Below are 25,536 nucleotides of genomic sequence, written 5' to 3'. Positions count from 1 at the left end.
CATGGGGTATTCCTCTACCAATAAATGCTATAATCTAGCCATATGGCCTGTAATTATGTCGGTGGAACGTTAAACCCAACACCAGCACACATCAAACTTAGACAGAATGTAGTTTCCACATAAAGCAGAGACTCTTGTATCTTTTTGGTGTATTCATGCATCGAATACGATACGCTTGGTAGCGTGCAACCTTTCATAATGAACGACTTTGTCCCTATGGCTGTAATGAACACCATCATCCATCATGCATGTAGAAAAAAAAATCTTCTGTTTGGCCGGCTTTTACTTTTTATGTTTTATTTAATTCGGATTTTCTATGCCCTAAAAGGTATAACTCGAAAGAAGAATACATTTTATGTATATATGTAGCGTACTAAAACAAATACAGATACAAATGTATATACACAAAAACAAAATATGATGGCTATGCCAATCCGTCTGATAATGATTTTCATATATGTAGCCTTTCTAAAAAAAATCCAGATAATCTAAACATAGTTTGGGATTAATATTACAATAAAAACAAATTCGTGTCATTAAAACTTTTATTTTGGCATTTCGACGTCAAAATCCTGGTCATTAGATGTTTCTAATTTAAACCAGTTTGGTAAACTGGAATTATAGCAACAAATAATACCAACAAAATGTTCTAGATAAATATGATTCACAATACGTAGTAGATTTTTCAAATTATAGACATTAAAGGATCATGTGAATGACGACAGATTTAAAAAGCATTTCGTTGTCAACCTGCAGATCGCAAAAACTGCAAAAACACGTTCGGCTTTTCATGCTCTTCAAAATCAGAACAAAGATGCAGCATTACCACGCCCAACATCGTACTTACCATATCGGAGTGTGACGCTGTTCTTATTAATAATCCCTTGATTAAATCAACAACTCCGCACAAGTTATGTAAAAGCAGCAAAGATATACCTAGTGTATTTTAGCAGTGACAGCACAGTGTAAAATGCATGAGAGTTGCATAAATTTCAAATATCTTCATCCTTTCATGCACTGTCCGTGAAATTATTCTGTCATCAACGTGGTGTAAGCAAACACACACATTTCGAAGGATTTAGACTTTCAATGCGTATACATATAACCAATTGCATTGAAACGCCATATCTATTTTACGTCTGTTACGTCTTTTTATAATCATTTTTATCAAATGATATGTTCTCAAAATCAATTTGGGGCGACTTTGCGTCATTTTTCACATTTACGCCATAACTAAATGCGTTTTGTATCGTTGTTGATGGCGCAAAGCAAGGAGGCTCTTTTGGCAACCATGAATTTTCACAGACAGCTATTTCATAAGAATGTCTGCGCATACTTTTCTTAATAGCAAGACAATCTGACGAAAGGTGATCGAGTTTTCTTTTCCGGCGATAATTTGCATCGTGTGATTTAACACTCTTGGGTATCATACTTTGACAGAAAGGCCTACTTTCAGTCACTGCTTTTGAGTTTTGTTGTGGTAAATAATAATGCTCGTCTGTGCATTTTATGTTAGTGTCACTATGTTGAAAAGTCAGGTTTTCAACTCCTGTGTTGATAGTATACACTGACAGATCAATTCGCTCTTTAATATCTTCATGACGAGACGTTCCATTAGACAAATTATCATAACATGAACTTTTATTTTCCAGAGAAGAGCATGAAACTTCTGGCAGAATTTCTTCAATAATGTAGTCCTTTTCACCATCCACATATCCGTTTCCGAGATGATTTTCTTTCCGAATTGCCCTTCGTTTCTTTATACGTGATCTGTCCCTAAAATAAAACAAGTATTTGTGATACTCAGAAGCTTCGAAATATATATGTAAGTTAATGATTACATAGGTAAAGACGAATTTGTTGTTGACAATTGTTATGAATTGTGCGTATGTATTGTACAAAAGTTGTGCACATGCAATGGTATATACATCATACAGAAAATCGTCTGCAATATTTGTACAGCATTCTAAGCAATATTCTAAAGTATTAAAAATATAAGCCGCCAGCGTTCATAGTAAACAATGTAACAAGAATTTATGGACACCACAAACACTGATCTATACACTTCGAATGAAACGAATTTGGGTGTGCGCTTAGATATTTTATGGTGGTAAGAATAATCCTGCCATTGACAAACGTATGAACTGGACGTAACAATTAAAATCGGAGACAAAATCTTGTAATTATTGCAACACGTAATTCTGTAACCCTTGCACTGAATTTAAGAGCTTCTTCAACTCATGCAGTATGAAGTAGTTCTAACTTTTGCACCTTGAGAATCCGTACTCAACCAGCGATGGACGAAATAAGATTTGTGTCTTTTGTTAATTTCGTTTTAATTTCTGGAGTTGAATGAATTTTATCACTGTACTTAAATGAAAAATAGTGGTTGTTTATTGTACTGTTATTGTTAATAGCTTTGCATATTATTTTATACATAATGTCTTTCGACTACTGAAACATTCAAGTTATAATCATTTTCGAAATACTGCCTTTTAATAGATTAAAAGTCATGCTTATCTGAAGGCATAACGCGATATAGTTTACTCAAGCAAGTCAGCCATCAGACTTCCTGAGAAAAAATATATTAAAAAGCTCTATTTCTTATTCATAAAACAATTTTGATGTTCTTACTGTATTTTTTCTCATACGTTTAAAAATAACTGTAGTAATTGGTTAAAAGAGTGATTAAAAATGTCAGTTACATGGTATTGTTCAAAACCATATTGACATTAGGATGTAAAGGACCAAAAACTATATTTCAAGGATACGGAGAGGATACTTTGCGTTGGATATAAAAGACTTCAGCAAGAAAAATGTACCTCATCTGTCTGTGTAAAGAAACTAATATGAGTGAACATCCAGAAAACATCTCTCGATATAATTGATGAAGATATGAACTTGCCAAAGATGAAACTTCGGACAAAAAATTTTAGAAGCTTTAAACTAAGGCTTCTCTATTAATAACCTCGGATCCCCTTTCTAAATTTTAGTTTGTTTGGTTCTGCATACTGTTGTCTCGTTTAGGACCTGTCCATTATTGTAACTGGGGACGATACGCCGCTTTTCATTGCACTGAAATAATTTATTGATGGAACACGTCGCCGTATTAACACATCTGCGGTTGTCTCTAAATTGTTTTAAGTACTTGTTACATGTGTAGTTCTGCTCGATCCGTGGTTAGTTAGCATGGACGGTAGTATGCATTTTCACTACTCTCCATAAACAGATTCAATCAAACGAGCCTGCAATAATTTAATTTTTGTTGTTTTGTGCGACCTTTGGACTTTTCACCTTTTCTTTCTTATATTAAGATATTACAAATGTAGTAATATTCTAATTAGCGATCAATTTATTTTCTCCCAGAATATAAATCCCCTTCACTTCATAAGGCAGTCAAATTAGTCAGTAACGTTAAAACAATCCAAAACTGTGCATTGGGTGGAGCTGCTACTCATGTTGTTTTGATTTACTCCAAAGCAAACTAGAATATTTTGATATTGGTACGAGTTGGAAGATTAAAGCTTCACCAATAATTTTGCGGAGTTGAATATTTTGAATAATTAAGGAATTTATTTACAACTGTTTATGGCTAGCTTATAATCCCGAAATCGTAGAGAAACAGAATATTTCAATTCAGCAGGTTATAACAAATTGAAGTGGGTGGTAACTGTACCGCTTAAAGAGGCTGTTTCTGTTCATAGGAAATGCTTTACTTGGCCTTTCTCACTTAGATAGTATTACCAGAAAAGTCTCTTCGTGTAAGTTTTATGGACGAAAATATTCATTTTCAGTTTTAAATGAAATTTGTTAGAATGGTTGTCATCGGTAGACCATGACAAAATATCAAAAACAAAACAAAACAAAACAAAAAAAAAAAAAAAAACAATTAAAGTACACGTAAGCAGGTTTGACCTAAATAGTTTGCATGTGCTAAATTTTTAGAAGTTGCAAAGCCGGCAGAATTTGCCAAAGTTCTCTCAAGATCTATTCCATTTATTCAAAAGGACTTTTTCTTACAATTATAAAAGTAATAAAACAAATGAGGTTTTTGACCTTCCAAGCTTTTTTACGATAATTTCTTGGCATAAATCTTAATGATTGATGTATATTAAAACATTTCCCCTTAAGACATAACAAATGTTACTTTAGAAATCCCCTTTACACTAATAATTTAGCGAGATTCCTAGTCATAGTGTAGAGTTGAAAAGCATAGGATCTTACCTGACTGCTTTAATTGCAGAAATTATACACGTGATCACAAACACTGATCCAAAAATTGCACCGAATACGATTCCCGCTAATCCATCAAGAGCTGGCATTTTAGCATTTTATCTACTAACACGTTTACTTAAGTGTATTACTTTACATTCTAAATTATCCTTCACATTGGAGTAAACTTTTATAATCGTGTTCTGTAAACCAGTCTAATTAATCTTCTTGTGATTATGGATGAGCACTTTTTCCACCTCAATTTTCATTTTCCTAGATTAGATTAGAGTTATCAACTAAATCATTCAAATATAAAGGCACCACCAAAATATGGTTTTCATAGATTAATTAAAACTACGTGAAATTTTATCTTAGACGTGTATCAGGAGAAGTAATGAGTGTATCCTTTTCATTTTATAAGACCACATTTATAGAGTTTATACTGCAGCCGGTGCTCCATCATATAATACGTTCTCTTCGTTTTGTAACAATTTATCATAGTCTTAGCGGAAACAGTTAATTCATTATTCCATATTAGGTACTTGCTATTTTATAGTTTCATTAGTCATCTGAAAGTTTAACCAATTAAGGAATATTCCGTTGCATGAAATATTGCACTATTATATTCATGATATCATGTTTCTTGTACTTCCGCTGCTTAAATAATCACTTTCTATTCCATTTCGCTTCAGACTCAACCTTCATTTCTACAGAAATCCATCCTGTACTTCAGTGTTATATTTTAACAAATCCAGTATAGTCTGTATAATCACTTTTAAATTAAGAGAATTAGCAAAATAAAAAAAAATCATACATCATTTAGTTACAATCATATAGACGGCAGCATGACTCAAGATATATATCCATTCTGTACTTCAATCTTATATTTTCAGCGAAATTAAACAATCCAACATACTCTGTATAACAACTTTTAAATTAAGAGAACTAGCAAACAAAACGCATCACTTGGTAACAACCACATAGTGACAGCGGCTGGTATTTACACAAACTGTCTGTCGGTTCATATGAATTTGATGTTTAGCTATTTGTTTTTTTATTAATCCATACTACAAGTTGTTCCTTGGCATTTTCTCTAACGTTTTCTCATATGTCTGGTCTACGTTGATATAACAGAAGATGCCCTATCTAGCATTTATTTTTTCGTTTTGATTTATTGATATGCAGCTACCTCTAGCATTTACTTGATGCTGTTCAATATTACGCTGTAGTATTTTCCTACACAGTTGTCAGTCGCAGTGGTTATAGATGTAATATTTCATGGACAAAACACTTGGAACAGAAATAATTACAAAATTGAATCGATCAACGAAAACGAAATACGAATATCTGACCATCAAAGTCATCGCGTTATCAGATTTACTTAATTCATTTCCATTTGTAAATGTTGTTGACAAGTATGATAACACAATTCTGTTTAATTATTATCATTATAATATTATTCTGCTGCAGATTCGATACGACTATATATTGAGATATTTATCATAGAAATTTAAATCTACATCTTCTCAACATCTTGTTTATTGCAGTTAGTCCTTCGTTTTTTAGTCGAAGTTATTATTATATGCTAAATACATCCAGATATAATACTAGTTTTTGTTGCCGAAAAGTAAAAGATATGGCTGAGGGCGATCGTCTTTCAAAAATCATCGATAGAAAGAAGCTGCTCTTTCAAAGTAACTATATAACATACAATTAAATCAGCAACGTGTTTATATTCACGAATAGGTATGCAAACTCAAATGGCAGATATATTTAAGAATATGCATGCATTAAAAGTAATATGAAATTCATTAAATAGATTTTTTCGTCAATAAATGTAACGACAAGAACGAAAACCCAGTTATATTTCTTTGCTATTTTAAATGTTAATTCAATAAATCCTCGTCAAAATCTAAACTTCAAAAAAAAGTATAATGAGTCCCCGTGATCATATAAACACCTAATATAAACACATGATAGTAAAGTAACTTGCAAGGAAAACACTATGACAATTTTTAGAAATAAGATTTTCATAGATTATCCTGTTGCATTCGATTATAATGTTACCCATCAATTATTTATCAATATCTTGTCTCTAGGGTACATTCTACTATTCACATTACTTCTTGTAAAGGTTGTAGCTGCTTTTAAACTGTTGCCCCGTCTAGTAGTTTAAACCAGACTTGAAGTGCATAACCCGTATAGATGTTTAATTATTGCTAAAAGAAGGAAAATTTGAATAGTATTTCTGTGTTTGTCTTATCCATAGAAGCCTGCGCAGTCTAGATTTTGATAGGATGTATATTTCTAAGATCAGCTTAAAGAATATATATGCCATGAGACTCGTGTTTCAATGGTAATATTTTTCTCTACTTTTAGAAACTAGAATGTGTCTGTAGGACACAGGGTGTGCCCCCCACTGGTACATTTGTCACAAATAAGGGGAAATAATTCAAATATTTGCAGTCTTAATGGGGTATAGCCTAAACAAATGAAATGGATTCATTATTCTATACCATATACTTTGTGAGCTATGAGCATCACAAACAAAAAATCCACTGTTTTGGCTATTTCAAGGGCCATAACTCTGGAATAAACGCTAAAATTCTCAAGAAGAATGCCAAGTGTGCAAGGTCACATTATGATAAAGACTCAAGCAAGGTTTACATTAAGTACGTTTTGAGTGAGGCACATAATCATGTGAAAATGTGCATTTTTTACTATTTCAGGGGTCGTAACTCTGGAAATGTGGGGCGGACCCAGATGAAAAATAGAAAGTGCGCAAGTTCATATCATGATAAAGATTCATGCAAGGTTTGATCTATTTATATCAAATACTTTTTGAGCTAGGCGTGTCACAATGTGAAAATGTGCATTTTTGACTATTTCAGGGGCCATAACTCTAGAAATAGGGAGCGGACCCAGATGAAAAATAGGAGGTGCGCAAGTTCATATCATGGTTAAGACTCATGCAAGGTTTCATGAATCTATATCAAATACTTTTAGAGCTAGGCGTGTCACTAACTTCGGACGGACGCACAGACGCACGGACAAGAGCAAATCTATATGCCCCCACCACTCATGGGGTGGGGGGGGGGGGAGGCACAAAAATACATGACAGCGATAACTTCAGTATCATTTTCTTTACGATCTGAATGTAATATCAAGGTTAATTTATGAACAGAGTATTATAATGTTTACATTGTACCCAATCGTATCGTTGTGGCTAGAAGACTTGAGAGACTTTTTTTTTGGAGCGTAGTTGTTGTTTGATTATTGAAGAAACCTGTCTCTTATATCTTTCATGGGAAAAACTACTCTTACCTTTTAATTTTTGTTGTGATATCCACTCCTTACAGTCACTGATCAAGACCGTCGTGACGTTAATTGGTCACTTTTTTAAACTTCCAGGTTTACTTTTTTGAGGATGACAGGAGATATGTTGCTACTGTCTTTAACTCTAGTGTCTTTTTCCCGGTCTACAGAAAATGATACTATTGTTTGTGATAATAGTTACGGTGAGTTTATGAACAGTAATTAAACGTTAAAATTTAAAACTTGCTAACTGACTGACTGTCGTATATCACAATTAATGTAAAACACAATTAATCACCTTTGTAATCGGTATTTATTTCAACACCATTACAGATGAATGAAAGACGATTTGTCTAGGTTGTTTATTAAAGAACAGCTATATTTAATTCATAAATAATTGGGATGGTGCGATATGGGGAGTTTAAAAATTACCGTATCTATTTAGTATGTTCATATATAAACAAAAGAACTATTATTTGCATTGTGCTTGTTTCAATATAAAGATGAAAATATCATATTATTTTAGTGCATTTACATATAAACAAACTTAAAAAATAATTTGAATTAATTGGCATATAAGAAGAGAATGTAAATTCAGCAACGTAGGATATACATTACATTACTAGTTGTAGTAATGTCTAATTATAATTAATGTTTATTTGTGGCCATTTGATTTTTATACCAATAGTAATATTAAAATGATTGCTCAAATAGGGAGATCGCATATCTACTGATCGCGGGGTCTTGGGTTCGATCCCCAGGTGAAGCACATGTTCTCCGTGACGATTTGAAAAAGAAATTATGTATGAAATCCATGTGGGGAAGCTGGCAGTTACTTGCGGAGAACAGATTTTTTGTACAGATACATAATCCAGGAACATGTTAACTGCCGACCGTTAAATAACTGAAATACTGTTGAAAAACGGCGTTAAACCCAAAACAAACTTTTAATAGCAACCAATCCGGAGACGTTGTTCAGGCACCCCTGAATAATCGAACATAATATGAATTATATTAATTGGATTAGATCAATATTTTGATCATAAAAGATACATTTCTTTCTATAAAAAAACAGCATACAACAACTTAGAAACAAATAACGTTGAAAAGACATGTGCTATCTAAAAACTTTGCACGTAAATATTTTCAAATGAGGAATTAAGAAAATAATTGGAATGTTCAAAAACATGGAAGAAAAAAAAGCAATACAGAAGTATTTGTTGCAAATATATTTCATTCTAAGAATACAGTTGACATTAAGAGAATGGCACTGATCACATGGTATTTTACTGACACCATGAACCGAAGAACGGTTTAGTAGGTAAAAACCATGTAATGCTAATAAAAGCGGAAAAATGATGAAATATGTACTAACCAGCCAAATGATTATCACAATAATTACAAAAAATAGTGTACGCAATTACAGGATATTTTGTTAACATGTTCTTTGTGAGAAATGCAGGTGTAGAACTGCTTTTCAAACTGAAAATGTGTTGCACCCATCATATAGTTTTGTAACAGACAGAAAACTTAGATACTGCATATAAAATGATACTATAATCAATTCCACTGACACAGTTTGATTAATCTGCGAATGCTTACACAGTAATAATTGAAAATGTAAAAATAGATACTGATTTCATGCCTTTGCAAATCATTGATAGGCTACCTTATAGATTTAAATTTTATGTAATGTTCATCTCCCCTTAAAGGACTAAAATTTCATAATAAATAGCCGCCGGTTTCTTTTTGCCACGCCGGTATTTGGCAACTTCAGCCCATATTTATACGCGCTTTACAAAAATGAAAATTGCCTTAAATTGTTACATTAACCCACCTGTTTTAAAGTTAGTATGTTTTGATATGATATAATTACTAGTTTTTTTGTAAATCAGTACGAGAAAATTACATTTGCCATGGCAAAAGCGGTTTTGCCATGGCAAATCGGTCTTTTGCCATGGCAATTTTTTTTTTTCATTTTTCTTAAAAAGTGATTTTAACTATTTCCAAACGAAGGTATTGGTAGAAATATGTTGTTTCATAACGATAACTCAGTTTTTTTTATTTTGCCATGGCAAAAAACTGGCCATGGCAACTTTGCCATGGCAAAATTCTGCCATGGCAATTTTGCCATAGCAAGGTTCTTCCATGGCAATTTTGCCATGGCCAGTTTCTGCCATGGCAAGATTCTGCCATGGCAACTTTGCCATGGCAAGAGTTTACTATGTTAAGTTTGCCATGGCAAGATTTTGCCATGGCAATTAATTTATTTTTTCAAATATTTTAAAGGAAGTTTGATAATTTTAGTGATTATGAAATACAAAACTGGCAGGAAAAGAGAAGATTTTAGATTTCTTGTGATGGCACATTTAAATCAGCATGCCCAGAATCTTGCTACATAGATTGTTTCACCATTACTGGGATAAATGCAGATTGATTTTCAGTGGCAAGAAGTAGTTTTTACATCCTTGTTTTAATGAATGAAAATGTATGAAATGTATTTGTAATATTCATAACGGTCATCGTGTGCCATTATTATTTTTCTATTTAGAACAATACAAATATTACTTAAATTACAAAACATATCTATTCATCAAACAAGTAAGTTTCTTTCGTTTATGAAATACGATATTAGTTATTATCATAGTATCTTGATCTTTGATGTTATATATGACTCGAGAATTTTAGCAGGCTTGGATAACCTAAGCCGCGCAAAAATAGAAAAAGAATATCCGAACAAAAATGTTTAGCGCTTTAAAGTTTTTTATATTCTTGATCTGCATTTAGGTACTTAAGCATTCAAGACATCATACAGCGATTTTAATGACAAATAGGAAAAATGTGTATCAGATTTTCCCTTGCATATAGGTTTGTGCAACATATGCTATGTTACAAAAACCCGTAGAAAGTCACACACCAGCGGAACCGGCTATAGGTTCGATGCCCGGTCGCGTCATACCAAAGACGTAAAAATGGTACTAGAAGCTTCCTCACTCGGCGCTCAAGACGGTAGTCTTAGGACTTGTCAGTCCGGTGTCAGTATAATGTTACTGGGTGGGGTATCATATCACGTTTTTACGGAATGGTATTCTAGTGAGGCAGCACTATAAAGTTGGGTGTTGTGCTCACTGCTACATTTTTTTTAAATTTTTCATAAAAGTGATTTTAACTATCTCCAAAAGAATGCATTGGTAGAAATATACTGTTTCATATCAATAACTCAGTTTGTTTTGTTTTTATTTTGCCATGGCAATTAAGTTATTTTCTAAAGGAAGTTCGATAATTTTAGTGATTATGAAATACAATGCAAGAGGAACAGAGAAGATTTTATATTTCCTACGTTGGCACATTTAAATCGACAAGCACAGAATCTTGCTACAAAGATTATCTCGCCATTGTTAGGATAAATGCTAATTGATTTTCAGTGGCAAGGAGTAGTTTTTTACTTCCTTGTTTTAATGAATAAAAATTGATGAAATGTAATTGTAATATTATATAACGGTGATCATATGACATATATTTTTCTGTTTAGAACAATACATATATTTCTCGAATTACATATATAAAAAGTAAGTTTCTTTCGTTTAATATGAAATACGATATTAGTTATTATCACAGTATCTTAATCTTTGATGTTATATATGACTCGAGAATTTTAGCAGGCTTGGATAATCTAAGCCGCGCAAAAATAGAAAAATATCCGAACAAAAATGTTTAGCGCTTTAAAGTTTTTTTTATATTCTTGATCTGCATTGAGGTACTAACGCATTCTAGACATGATTGTGAATAATAATAAAGACTGTTAAAAATATGAGAGCTAGATTGGCTGCAGTTGCAGTGGATATTTTTGTGTTTTGAAAATATAAAAATTACATTTAATAATAAATATTCGGGTCTTATTATTTAGTGTTAATAAAACATCATCATACAATTCAATTCTGGTATTTTGGATCCATCACTTTAGCAAAGGAAATCAGCATTATTAAGGTCATACGACCACGAAGTAGGCATTATTTTAAGCTTCTTCTGTAGGCATCTGGATACAACTACCAATTGTTTAAAAAAGAGTGCTCTCATTGCATGTAGGATCAATTACTGATGCGCGGCAAGACTCGAACTTAAAAGTCGTGAGGGTCAAATGTTACGTTGGACCCAATAACTTGGCCAAAATCGGCGAAAGACGGTTTATTTACAACAACAAATATCATTTCTGAAGTCGAAAATACGCATAGGCATTTTACTTAATTAAATAATCAAATATAATTCGTTAGTTACATATACAATACACGTGAATCCTTCCTCCATATCGGTTATGACAACATAATACCTATTGCGGATCCCAAAGGATGAGTAAAGACAAGAATCAAACCATATCATTATCTATTTTATCTATCTCTAATAGCGTGACAATTCAATTCGTATATATACAATCGACAAAGTAACTATCGTGATTGTTCCTACGAAACTAGACAGCATTGTAGTAAAATCTGTTGGGACTATAACAGAATCTAAGTAATGTGCTTTATGATCTCCGGGATAGTTTTACATAATAAAAAGCTTCTGGATAAAAACAGATTTGTGATTATGTTTTGGTAGGCTGCGTACTGGGAACGTGGTTATTCCTGTTAAATTCCTGTCCTTTTGTTCTATTTCAGGCTTGCACGCTGTGGCTCTGACTTATAGTGGAAAGTATCATTTTCTTTACATTTGTACTCCATTCTGCTTGGGAAATATTAGAAGAGAGATGATAATATACCTTACTTACACCAATTAAAATGAAATTATACATTGTAGTTTGAGAAAATGTATCTATTTAAGATGTACAAATAAATCAGTTTCTCATAATAACAATTGTACGTACGTTTAGACAGGTGAATTTCAATTACTTTGTTTTTGGAACCTTGCTTGAAACTTTTTTGTACAGTTATTTTGCACAGTATCAAATATCGTTTTAAAGACACTATCATATCGGTAAGCTTCATCTAGATCATCTCAAGACTGAGATCGTAAGTCTGTCACGATTTTCCAATAAAGAAAATAAAGAGTCTGGGCTTACTTTCAGAAGAAAAATGTAAATGGCCACATCAGACTAATGAGCCATAGTATGTAAAATGTATGTGTACATAATATATATATATATACTGCAGTCCATTACTAAATAATAGTAAAAAAAGGACAAAACATCATATTATATAGAGATTTCTACTTGTTTCATATCGTTTATACCGTAAGTTGTTAATATCGCGTTTAAATGAACCGCAACAATACTTCATCGTCTCATTATCATGATTCTACTTCGTCATCAATAATGTTTTGGTGTTTATATTTTTAGATAAAATATGTACTAGTAAATGAAATGTTGGTATTTTTTTTTTTATAGTTTGGATGAGATCAGTTTGAATCGTCGTATTTTGTCATCAATGTTAGAACCTAGTCCAACACTGCCTTTACCATCGGTAAGTGTGTGGTTAAAAACGGCTGCAGTTATTTATTCAAATTCTACTATAGTAATAAAAACGTGTTTAGTAAAATGACGTTTAAATGAAATGGTAAAAGCCTTTTTATCCGAGGGTTCAAAAACTGTGCCTGTGGAATGTGTTCAATTCATGTTTAAATCTTACTGTCTGTCTTTTGCTCCACAGTGATTCATTCAACCAGTTACTTTTAACATACTCCTTGGTAGTTAAATTGTTCTGTTTCTATAGTTCCGCCATCCACATACATCTATTTTTATAAAAACAAGTACTATAAATGCACTGGATCCGCCACATTTTTAAACAACAGATGTTAAGTCTGTATGTGCATTTACTAAGCTTTGTGTTGGTGTTCATATGAATTTGACTTTACTGTTTCTGGAGGTCCGATCTTTAAATTGGATTTCCAATTTGTGATCCATTACTGAACAAATCAAAACTTGCAAAATCATATGCAGACAGAGTTGAAGATATACGTTTCGATCGCAGTTACGAGTAGTATGTTACTGTAAGAATATTAGACATCTTCATTAACTCGGAACGTTTGCCTGTCATTTGGTTCAAGTCATTTCATAGACATAAAATAACTAGCCTTGATTTATCCATCATCGAAAATAAATATCCTAATAGATGAACAGCTGTCAGAGCTATCAAGTTAAAGACGATTACAGTCTGATAAAACCTCCTATGAACATCGAGAATCATTAGAAAGATCCATTTACTTAAAGTTTTTATTATTATTTTGCTTGGTGAGTAAATATATGCCGATAAAAACAGCAATGGTAATGCCTCATATCTTTAAAATAAAGTTAAACATATTTCACAAACAATTCGAAAAAAACAAATAAACAACATAAAACAACGTCGACAATGAGGTCGTCCGCTTTCCCTTCATTTTACTAGTGATTTTTCCCAATTAATTATTTACATTGTTTCCTTATTCAGGATGATACTTATCAATGTCTGAATACATGAGAACGGTTGCAAAGTTAGTTTAATTATTTGCACATTTACGTTATCATTTTAACGAAGGAGTACAGTTATTAATGTATGTAGATAATTGTTTTAGTTGTACCTATAAATGATACTTGGTCTTTGACAAAAACAGAACTTAAGCTGATTATTTGACCGAACCGCAGTTATTACATGTATTGAAAGCAATAATTCTATAGCATTTTTTTCTAGAAATATTCCTTCTGGTAAATAAAAGAAAAATAGCTGATTTCTTGCCTGGCAAACTTCATGTGACTGTTTGTCGTGCAGCTACTACATGATCACAACATGTATATTGTTGCAGAGATTACAGTTGCAAGGTTCAAGTCAGATGTCACTAACCGTACATGACTGTAAGATGAGGGAGTCATCCAGCTGATTCGCGGAAGGTCGATTGTTATACCAAGGAGACCATCCTTGTTTAAAACCATGCCCAGAAGGCCCCATTTGGTCTTCGTCGTCAACCATTCAATCTGTAAAGAGATCCTTTGGAAGCATAGTTTGATTGAGTCTGTTCATGAGAGGCAATGGAAAGTGCAACACCCCCTCACGCCCCCTAGCACGAACTTAAGCGGAATTCTGTTACAGTAAAAATGAGTGCACTCCATGATCCCGATCCCAAAGGACCAGAAAATATAACAAAAATGAAGAAACATTTTACAGCCGCCACAAGGCACTTAAAGATTTTTGTTGAATGTGATAGTTAAAACAATCTGTAAAAAGATCATTTTGATGCATAGAATGTGATTCAAACCTTGTCGATATGATTTGAAACCCCACAAATGTTGATTGCACCCACGTTGTTAATATTTTATGTGATTGTAGAAACAGAGCAGGCTTATTTTGCAAGAGTAACTATATACACACTACTTTCTTTTTCACAACTTTTCATGTCTTTCCCCAGGAGCCTCTGAGGGTCATATCTGTATATCTGTATAGATCTGTATTGGAACGTTTATATTATTATTGTTTTTTGTGAAAAATCAGGATAGGGCACAGTTAACTGAAAATGGTTTTATGTTTTCGTTGTTCCAGCATTTGTAACACATCATAATATTGACAGGTAGATTAAGAATACAGGATATGAGTCAACATAAAACATTTTAGATGAAATAGCCTGATTTTTCTTTGAGTTTCTTTTTTTTCAAAATTACTTATGAACAGTATCTAGCAGTCACAGTTTATGGCAAAATAAGCCAGTACCATTCCACGTGAATCCCCAAAAGCAACCAGCATGTCTTTGCTAGCAGAGGGAGCTTAAACTTCTTAGGAGGCAGAGAACCAGCTCGTTTCCACTGCTCCGACTGAGGTTTTGTTTCATGTTCAGCATAATGAAACTAAATTTCATCCCCAGTGACAACATAGTTCAAAAACGTATTTTCATCACGGTTAAAACGTCCCTAATGTTTTTTGACAAAAAACTCAACATTCGCCATCACTGCCTCAGCTGTCCCGCCCCACCCCCTTGGTCTGGCTTGTCCTGCCCTACCTTAACTCCGAAACCAAGCTGAAGAAGATTTAACAGGCTTTAGAAAAGTTTTCTGCAACCTTTGAAAAATGTGGCAAGGTTTTTTACCCTCTAAAAGCAGGAAATTTATTACAGCTGTATTTCCCTCCAGCTTAAAATCTATTGTAGCCCTAACACCCACCTTGTTTAAATGCTCAAAACTTCTCACTGAAAATAAACTGACCCTATTTATAGGCGATAAAATGTTGTTTTCTTTGTAGGTAGTTGCACGTGGAAAGACAGGAGCATGAAAATTCTGGATATTTTCCAACCGCCCGTCGTACAGAATATACAAATAAATAGCCATGTACGAGGGGCGTTCAATAAATACCCGGAAAAGTGCTCTCAATTCTTCATGTATCATCAAAAATAAATGAAAATGCTATAAAATGTAGATTAGGGAATACTGAGTTGATTTGTCAAAATTAGATTGTCTTTGGATAAATAATAAGTAAATGCGAGTCCCCATGGCAACGTCATGTGACGTCATCCGGCCCAATTTTGTCTCTTTTTCTATTTTACATGCGCTAAAACATTACTTGCCACTTACCTATTTTTCAAGCTACCTTTTCTTAAATTGGATGAATACTGATACGAAAAGTAAGCGTTACGCCAATAACGTCAAATTATAAATGTGACATCATTAAAATATTTGGCAGGCATATTAAGTTGGTCGTCGCTTGAAAATCAGTGTTGAACGGAGATGTGAGATAACATTTTGTATTCTGAATCGAAAATCAAGGAAAGAGACAAATGCTATGCTGAAAAAAGGTTTAAGGGACAATGCCCCGAAGAAAACAAAATTTTATTTGTGAGACATGACATTTAAAAGTGGTCAGGAGAATAATGCTGATGACTTGTGTTACAGACATGAAAAATAACGCTCAGTTACATTTTAAAAATTAAAGAGCTCCTTGATAGGGCATCAGTCCAGTGTCCAATTTCTTCAATACGACAGGAACATCATATGAACAGTATTTATTTATTCTTAGGAAGGTGTAAAAATGCATTTAATGGTGATAAACATTGAATCAATGGTAATCACAAGTTGTATTGATTAACAGAGTGTGATATGACAGCATCATAATGACGTTGGGCCGCTTTTGAGGTGATGGCGTTGCCTGGGAGACGACAAATAAATATTGTGCATGTTCTGAAATCTGTAATTTAGGTATGTGCATTCAGTATGTTCATATCCGTCATATTTTCATATTTTAGCAAAATGAGACCAGAAATAAAGAAATGAGAGCACAATTCCGGGTATTTATTGAACACCCCTCGTAATTTCGCAAAACATTGTACCTGTATAATAAAAACTGAGTAACATTCAGCGCTTTTGAAGAAGCATAAATTAAATTTTGGAGTCAACTTTATGAATGCTAACTTTAGATGTTATTACAGTTCTGGCATCTTAAATCCATACTTTCCTCTTTTCACAGTTCGCATTTGCATTATACTTCTGTAGTTCTGGCATCTTGAATCCCTACGTTCCTCTTTTCACAGTTCGCATTTACAGTATACTTCTGTAGATTCATTTTACATTCGCATCTGATGCATATCAATAAAAACTACATCACAGCAAAATTTGTTTACACAGCCCCTTAAAGAAAACCAGAATCACGTTGCCGTTTCAGCTAACTTTATGCTTGTTTCAAAACGATTTCTCTGTTCTCATTTCATTAAGTATTTGCTAATTGTTTCAGGGTGTGATGCCTTTTCTGTTGTCGTATGCTGTACACAGGTCTTATTTGTGGTTTTCGGATGAGTGACCTTACTCATTGATTTCCGATGGCGTAACAAACGTGCTAAACGATCTTAAGCGGAACTCTTAGACAGTGACATTAGATTGAGTCTACAAATCAGAATGATAAAAAGATGGACCTCATTTCACTTACAAGTGTTATACCAAAAGTATGTATTTAGGACAGTATGCATTATGTGTAATTGTTGGAGCTTTACAAGCATTTATTGTAAAGTTGTCTTAAGCATCATTAAATGCAAGCTGTACCCGATACATTTGTACCTCTTCCAATTAATTAATAGCTTATTGCTTGTGTTCAAGACAATATGAAATGATGTACAATTGTAAATTACCCGTATTAGAGGAATTATTTGAAATTTCAATTTTGCCTATTTGTTAAATGATGTATATAGGCTTGTTCTGCTTGCTTTATGAATTGATATCTAAGCACAATCAAATGGCAATCATCTAATTCTACGATGAAATGACCTATATCTCCAGGAACCATTTACCTTGTAATCATATTAATAGAACTAGAATTTCGACGTCAATATCATAAAAATATTCTTTTATTGTTTAATACACTGTGTGAACAGTTCATGCAACTTGTGTGAGGAGCCTCTACGGCCCAGTGGTTGGGGTCGCTGACTTTGAAACACTTGCCCCTCATTGGCTGACGAAAGATCGGTAGTTCTACTGTTTAGCGCTTGTGCTTGAAATAATTCCCGCAGGAACACCTGGTATCTTCCTCCTGCAAATGCATCTAAAAGAACTTAAAAGGAAGCTTTAATACTGTACAATAATATAAGCATTCTCAACACTATGATGTGATACAAACCATACATATTTTGTGCAAACATATGCAGACGTCTGTATAATCATAACTATGGTATGTATTAACGAATATGTTTGCCATTTATCATGCCTGATACTTCTTATCAGTAAGTTTTAATAAAAATGACATTTTTTGCCGGATTTACTTTCACTGAAACCTTAATTAAAAGTTTATTATTTTGACACTATTAGCGGAAAATGCGTCAGATTATATGTTTTTCAAACTAAAGCAGATTAGGATACCCATAATGTCTTGACCTCATTTTTGGCATTCAGTGGATGTTTTTACAGTACTATTCCCAATTGTAAAGCATAAGAATAAAGGACAAAGTAATTAAACATGCCACGAAATATTCATTGCAAATCACAGTCATGCAATTTGCAATTATTGTTGACCTTAAGAATGCGTATTTTTGCTATTTTTGAAGAATTACAGAGTACCCAACACTATTTTAGCATCAAACGTATTTAATAAATAATTCATGAATTACTTCAAAGTAAAATAGAAATAGTCTCCAGGGCATCATAAACATTTGGAAAATCATCTGGACAATTGAGACTTTCGTAATTTGGGACACACCAAACAACAGTTTTGTAAATCATATTTAGGGTCACGACAGGGAATCCTGAATTTAAATGATGGGAGATAGAAAAAAAGAAACAAGTTTATGAAATGTGTTGCTGTAAAACAAGGTAACAAATATTTAAACAAAACAAATTTGTGAATATAAAGGTGACCACAAACTAAAGTCAACGCCTGCCTAAATGCGGTTGACACATACATTGCTACCTTTTCACAGGAAACAAGAGTTCTACTTTGATTTCTAATAATGGCATTTGGCTAAAGGATTCGTTTTTTAACAATACTGTCAAACCGACACAAAAGGGTGTTATTAATCCATCAAATAAACTAAGGAACGAGTTACTTTGAAATGTTTTAAAAGTTTATGCTGCTGGCATTTCATCATGAAAGTAAAGGACAACCGACAAAAAATAACGTATTATCGAAAAAGACCCATATTTTTGCTAACTTTGAGGTATCTGTAATGCGGTATGAAAAATACAGAAATGTAGTTTGTTAAAGTCTTTGATTACGTCTAGTAAAGTTAATGTATAAATACTGTAAATATTTTCTGTATAAAATGGTTGAAAGTTTCTACGATAAAATTTGGAAAAACAAACATAAAACTTTTTACTGTAATAGTTTCAATGAAACTTCTTATTTCATTTCGTATCATAATAATGCAATCTTCTAAAGATAATTTTTCATGAAAGTATATACATTTGATTTGTTTTCAGCCATTTACTACATTACCTCCTGCAGAGCACATTTTATATGGATAAATAAAATGATTGATATATAATTGTTTAAGAGTTCTGTTTTTCTTCATCCTATAAAACAAACGGACATCCAGAAACATTTAGGTAAGTATTAACATTAAACTAACTGGTACCTTTGTGGACTCATTTATATTCTAAAATACATTCGGTTTCTTAACATAAGTTATTAATGTTCGGACTCAAGTCGGAAAAAGACAAGAACCTAAATGTCAGACATTCTAACGACACACATGAAGATACACACAATTTTGACCTACTAGTAAACACCGTATTAGGAGAGCACAGATCCATCACGATTGCACGGATGGACTTTTGCAGCAGCAGTACAACTTACGTATAAGTATTTTTTCTCTTTGTACGAGGTCGTTTTCATGTGACATGTATACTTGATGCCATGATTAATGAACAAAAACATGCATTGTAACTGTTTACCCGCATTTACTACATGGTGAGAAATGTAGTTTATTCTTTAACGAAACCTTAGTAATGTGTTTTATAATACCAGAGCAAATATATAACATAATACTTTTATTCTTTAAGTGTCTAAGAAAATTCTTTCTTGTAATTATTATAATTTCGGTTTGATCTTATTGTGCTTGAAATAGCAATTTTGAGCGTAGATGTTGATACAGATGAAACGATTTCAAGGTAAAATTTAGCTTTCTGTCTATATTTATGAATGAATAAGCTAAACGTTCTTTAAATCATGACTCTCTTTGTTTTCTTTTAAGGTGACCGACCTTGCACCCAAACATCAGCAATTGAAATAAAATGGATTGTACAACCAGATTCTGAGCCAGTATCTAATGTAAAACCAGCTATGATTATTTTGTCTAATTTAAGATGATTTTATGGTATTCAGCCATCATCAAATTGACATTATTTGGATTAAATTACATTATGCTACATTCATGTTTTATCTATTTTATTAATTCTAGCTTTTAATGTAAAAAAACTATGATGTTATCGCTTTTGTAATTTTATATATGTAATCTTTCCAACAAATTCCAGCTGATCTAAACATTGTTTGGATTTATATTACAATAAAAACGAATTCGTGTCATTACAACATATATTTTGACATCTTGACGTCAAAATTCTGTCATTACATGTTTCTTTTTTACACCAATTTGGCAAAATGAAATTATATCAACAAATTATACCAACAAAATGTATGTTTCACAGTGCGTTCATTTTAAGATTTTTCAAATTGAAGACATCTTAGGATCACATGAATGACGACAGGTGTAAAAAGCAATTCGTTGTCAATCTGCAGATAGCACGAACTGAACAAACGGCTTTTCATATATATAGCATTTGCTTTTCATGTAAACCAGCATTAAAAAGACGCCCCCTCCCCCATCTTACTTGCCATTTCGAAGTATGACTCTATTCTGATTAATAACACATTGATTAAGCGCACAACTGCGAATTGTTTTTAAAACTTCTACTTCTTCAATAGTGCAAAGATATATCTTGTGTATTTTAGCAATGATTGGACAAATTATTAAGCACGGGAATTGCATCAAATCTTCATCCTTTCATAATCAATGTAAGTGCGACGCACGAGAATTGCATCAAATCTTTATCCATTCATAATCAATGTCTGTAAAATAATTCTGTCATTACCCTGGTGCATGCAAATAGACACGTTTTTAAAAATCTAGGATTTCTATGGGTATACTGATTACCTGGAAATGAGATATCTATATTACGTCTGTTAGGTCTTTTTATGATCGTTTTTTTCAAATGCCATATTCTCAAAAGCCATTTGGTGCGACTTTGCGTCATTTCTCACATTAACGCCATAACTAAATGCGTTTTGTATCGTTTTCGATGGCGCAAAGTAAGGGGGCTCTTTTGACAACCATGAATTTTCACAGACAGCTATTTCATATGAATGTCTGCGCATACTTTTCTGTATAGCAAGACAGTCTGACGAGAGATGGTCGAGATTTCTTTTCCGGCGATAATTTGCGTCGTGTGATTTAGCACGCTTGGGTATCATATTTTGACAGAAAGGCACACTTTCAGTAACTGCTTTTGATTTTTGTTGCGGTAAGCAATTATTCTTCTCTGTGCAATTAATGTTAGTGGCACTGTGTTGAAAAGTCAGGTTTTCAACTCCTGTGTTGATAGAATACACTGACAGATCAAGCCGCTCTTTAATACCATCGTTACAAGGCGTTCCATTACTCAATTTATCATTACATGAACTTTTATTTTCCTGAGAAGAACACGAAATTGCTGGCGAAATTTCTTCAACAACACAGTCTTTTTTCCCATGTACATATCCGTTTTCGAGTTGATGTCTTTTCCAAATGGCATTACGTTTCTTTATACATGATCTGTCCCTAAAATAAAATAACTGTTTGTGATAACTAGATATATGTATGTAAACGATTACTAAGATAAAGACGAATGTGTTGTTGGCAATCGTTATGAAATGTATTGTGCGACTCTTGTGAACAAGAATTATGCACTTGTAATAATATATACATCACACGGAAAATGATTTAAATTATTTGTACAACATTCTTAACAGTATTCTAAAGTATTAAAGATATTAGGCCGCCCGCTTGACACGTTAACAGGAGTTAGAGGGACTCAACAAAGACAGTGCAAATGAAATAGATCTGGGCGTGCGCTTAGATATTCAAGATGCTAAAATAATCCTTCCATTGACAAACGTATGAACCTGACGTAACAATTAAAAGCGGAAAGACATACATTGTAATTATTGCACTACATAATTCTGTAACCTTTCCATTGAATTTAAAATATTCTTCCACTCACGCAGTGCATTATTTTATGCATAATATTGTTCGGACAATTCAAAAATCTAAGCTATAATCATTTTCAAAATACTGATTTAAAACAAAAATGAAATGTCAAGGTCATTTCAGTGCATAACGCGGCATAGTTTACTCATAGATAAAGTGGAAACTCCATAGGTCGGTCAAAATGAAAATGTTGTAGGCTCGGTTTGATTGTGCCTGTTCATGGACGGTAGTGGAAATGCATGCTTCCGTCCATGCCCCGGGTTGAGCAGAACACAACATTTATACATGTTACAAATACAAAAGACAATTTAGACATCCGAAGATGTTTTCATACGGCGGTGCACATGGAACCTGCAATGATACACTTGCATGTAATTCCATGAAAAGCGGCGTATGGTCCCCAGTTAAAATAACGGGTTTGCCCTAAACGTGAAAACAATGGGCAGAACTAAACAAACTGGAATTTGGAGAGGGGATCTGAGGTTATTAATATAAAAACCTTAGTTTAAAGGTTTTAAAGATTTTTGTCCAAATTTTCATCTTTGATGTTTGCCCAATTGAAAAATCTTCATCATCTATATCGAGAGATGTGTTCTGAATTTTTATAACATTTTTATGTGTAGTTCTGATAGATCCGTGGCTAGTGTGCATTGATGGTATTATGCATTTTCACTACTGTCCTAAAACAGGCTCAATTAAACGAGCCTGCAGTAATTTATTTTTGTTGTCTTGGGCAACCTCTGTCTGTTTTATATTAACATTCGTCGAATTTTACAGAGCGTAGTAGTATTCTAATTAATGATCAGTTTATTTTCTTTAATATACATCTCCCATTTACTTCATAATGTAAGAAACCACCCTGGTCGAATTAGCCAAACACGTTAAGACAATCCAACACTGTATTTGGTTGAAATGCTGCTCACGTTGTTTTTATTTACTCGAAAGCAAGCTAGGATATATTAATACTGGTACGAGTTTGAAGATTACAGCTTCACTAATAATTTTGTAAAAATGAATACTGTTTATGGTCAGCTAGCGTATAATCCCGGAAGTCGAGAAAAACAGAATATCTCAATTCAGTATTTAATTACAATAGGAGAGGGCTGTTATAGTAGCTTAAAAATGGGAGGTTATTTCTGTTTTTTCTATTTATAGAAAATGCTTTATTTGGCCTTACGTAACAGAAAAGTCTCTTCTTTTTACACAGTTTTATACACGATTTATACATTTTCTGTTTTTTAGAATGGTATCCATCGGTAACCCATGACAAATGAATTCAACACAATCATTTAAAGTACATTTAATCAGGTTTATCCTAAATTGTGTGCATGTTCTAAGTTTTAAGAAGTACTCTCAAAATCTATTAATTTGTTCTAAAATTCAGTTTTGTTTTCTTACAGTTACGAAAGGACTAAAACCGCTTAATGTTTTGAAATAAACACATACACGCTGAGGATGTGAAAAATGCACGATATTAAGTAAGTTTGTAAATGATAAACTGTACGAGAAGATTCTTTGAAAGAGTAGCATGCAATCAATCAAATAACAACAAACTCTGTTTGAGTGAGTCTGTTCATGAAAGTTTGAAGATTTTTATAATAAAATCTTTAAGAGTATCTTTTGACAGCATAGCATGCAACCAAGAAAAATAATAGCAGACTCAGTCTGATTGAGTCTGTTCATGAGTTAAAAAAATGTCATGGATATTTTTCTGAAATATTTCCCTACATCATGTGTATATTTAATTATATGAAATGATGCCAGTATCAAACTTTAAGCTTAAATTGCAAAAAAAATAGAAAGCATGGGATGTTCAACCTTCAAAGCTTTCTTATGACAATTTCTAGCCATAAATCTTAATGATTGATGTATTCTAAAAGTTCATCTGACAATATGACGTTCTCAAAGCAAATGCTACTTTAGAAGTCCCCACTACTATTTCACCATTAATTTAGCCAGATTCCCAGTCTTTTTGTGAGTTGAAAAGCATAGGAGCTTACCTGACTGCTTTAATTGCAGAAATTATACACGTGATCACAAATACTGATCCGAAAATTGCACCGAATACAATTCCGGCTAATCCATCAAGAGCTGGCATTTTAGCACTTAATCTCCTAGTAACGCGTTCACTTAAATATATAACTTTACATTCTAAATTCTTCTTCTTATTGAAGTAAACTTGTATAATCTTGTGATTACGGATGAACACTTTTTTTTACCTCCTGAATTACAATTATCAATTAGATCCTTCAAATACAAAGGCATCACAAAATTAGGTTTCCCTAAATAAATGAAAACTACGTGACATTTTATCTTATAGATATTTCATGAGAAGTAATGAGTGTATCCTTTTTATGTCGCAAGTCCTTGCTTATAGCGTTTATACCGCAACCGGTGTTCTATTATATAATACTTTTTTTTCGTATCATGACAATTTACAACTTAGCGGATTCAATTAATTAAGTCATTCCATATTAGGCGCTTGCTGTTTTTTAGCTTCGTCAGCCGTCTGAAACATTTACCAATTACGGAATATTTCGTTGTATGAAATATTGCTAGACAAGCTCCAATATTATATTCATTATATCATATTGCTTGTACTTCCGAGTGTTTATAATCACTTTCTATTCTATTTCGCTTCAGACGCAACCTCTAGTTCATAGAAATCCATTCTGTACTTCAGTTTTATATTAAATGGGAAGTTAAAAAATCCAGTATACTCTGTATAATCCCTTTTAATTTAAGAGAAACACCACATTATTACAGCCATATAAATGACAGCAGCTAGTATTCACACCAACTGTCTGTCGGTTGATATAAATTTGATGTTTAGCTATTCGTTCTTGATTAATCCATACTCCGAGCTGTTCCTTGACTTTTCTCTAACGTTTTCTAATATGTCTGCTCCACGTTGGTGCCCTATCTAGCATTCACTGTTTCGTTTTGATTTATTGATATGCAATTACCTCTAGCATGTACTTGATGCTGTTTTACATTACGATGTAGTATTTTCCTATACTATAGTCAGTCGCAGTGGTAACAGATGTACTATTTCATAGACAAAACACCTGGAACAGAAATAATTACATTATTGACTCGATCAATGAAAATGAAATACGAATATCTGACCACCAACGTCATCGCCTTATCAGATTTACTTAATTTACTTGCATTTGTAATATGTTATTGACAAGTATGACAACACAATTCTTTCAATTATGTTCATTATAATAGTATTCTACTACAGATTCGAAGCGACTTTATAGTGTGATATTTATTATAGATAGAGAGATAGATTTATTTCTGTGTACAATGTACATATCCATGGCAATATAT

The 25,536-nt window shown here is 33.0% G+C and overlaps 2 protein-coding genes across 2 annotated transcripts; both read right to left on the bottom strand.

Moving 5' to 3' along the window:
* Nucleotides 1–531: 531 nt before the first annotated feature.
* LOC123527013 (uncharacterized) lies at nt 532–5,456 on the bottom strand. The gene is made up of 2 exons (XM_045306274.2): nt 4,225–5,456; nt 532–1,776 (listed from the first exon to the last, which is right to left on the bottom strand). Exons 1-2 carry the CDS (start codon nt 4,320–4,322, stop codon nt 1,143–1,145), a joined length of 732 nt encoding a protein of 243 aa, XP_045162209.2. The 5' UTR covers nt 4,323–5,456; the 3' UTR covers nt 532–1,142.
* A 15,015-nt stretch (nt 5,457–20,471) lies between these two features.
* On the bottom strand, nt 20,472–25,226 carry LOC123527021 (uncharacterized). The gene is made up of 2 exons (XM_045306279.2): nt 24,201–25,226; nt 20,472–21,771 (listed from the first exon to the last, which is right to left on the bottom strand). The coding sequence occupies exons 1-2, from the start codon at nt 24,296–24,298 to the stop codon at nt 21,138–21,140; spliced, it is 732 nt and encodes a 243-aa protein (XP_045162214.2). The 5' UTR covers nt 24,299–25,226; the 3' UTR covers nt 20,472–21,137.
* Nucleotides 25,227–25,536: the final 310 nt, after the last annotated feature.

Source organism: Mercenaria mercenaria, chromosome 1 (genome assembly GCF_021730395.1).
Source record: "Mercenaria mercenaria strain notata chromosome 1, MADL_Memer_1, whole genome shotgun sequence".
Taxonomy (NCBI): domain Eukaryota; kingdom Metazoa; phylum Mollusca; class Bivalvia; order Venerida; family Veneridae; genus Mercenaria; species Mercenaria mercenaria.
Note: the sequence above shows the minus strand (reverse complement) of the source record. Positions and strands in the feature narration are given on the sequence as shown.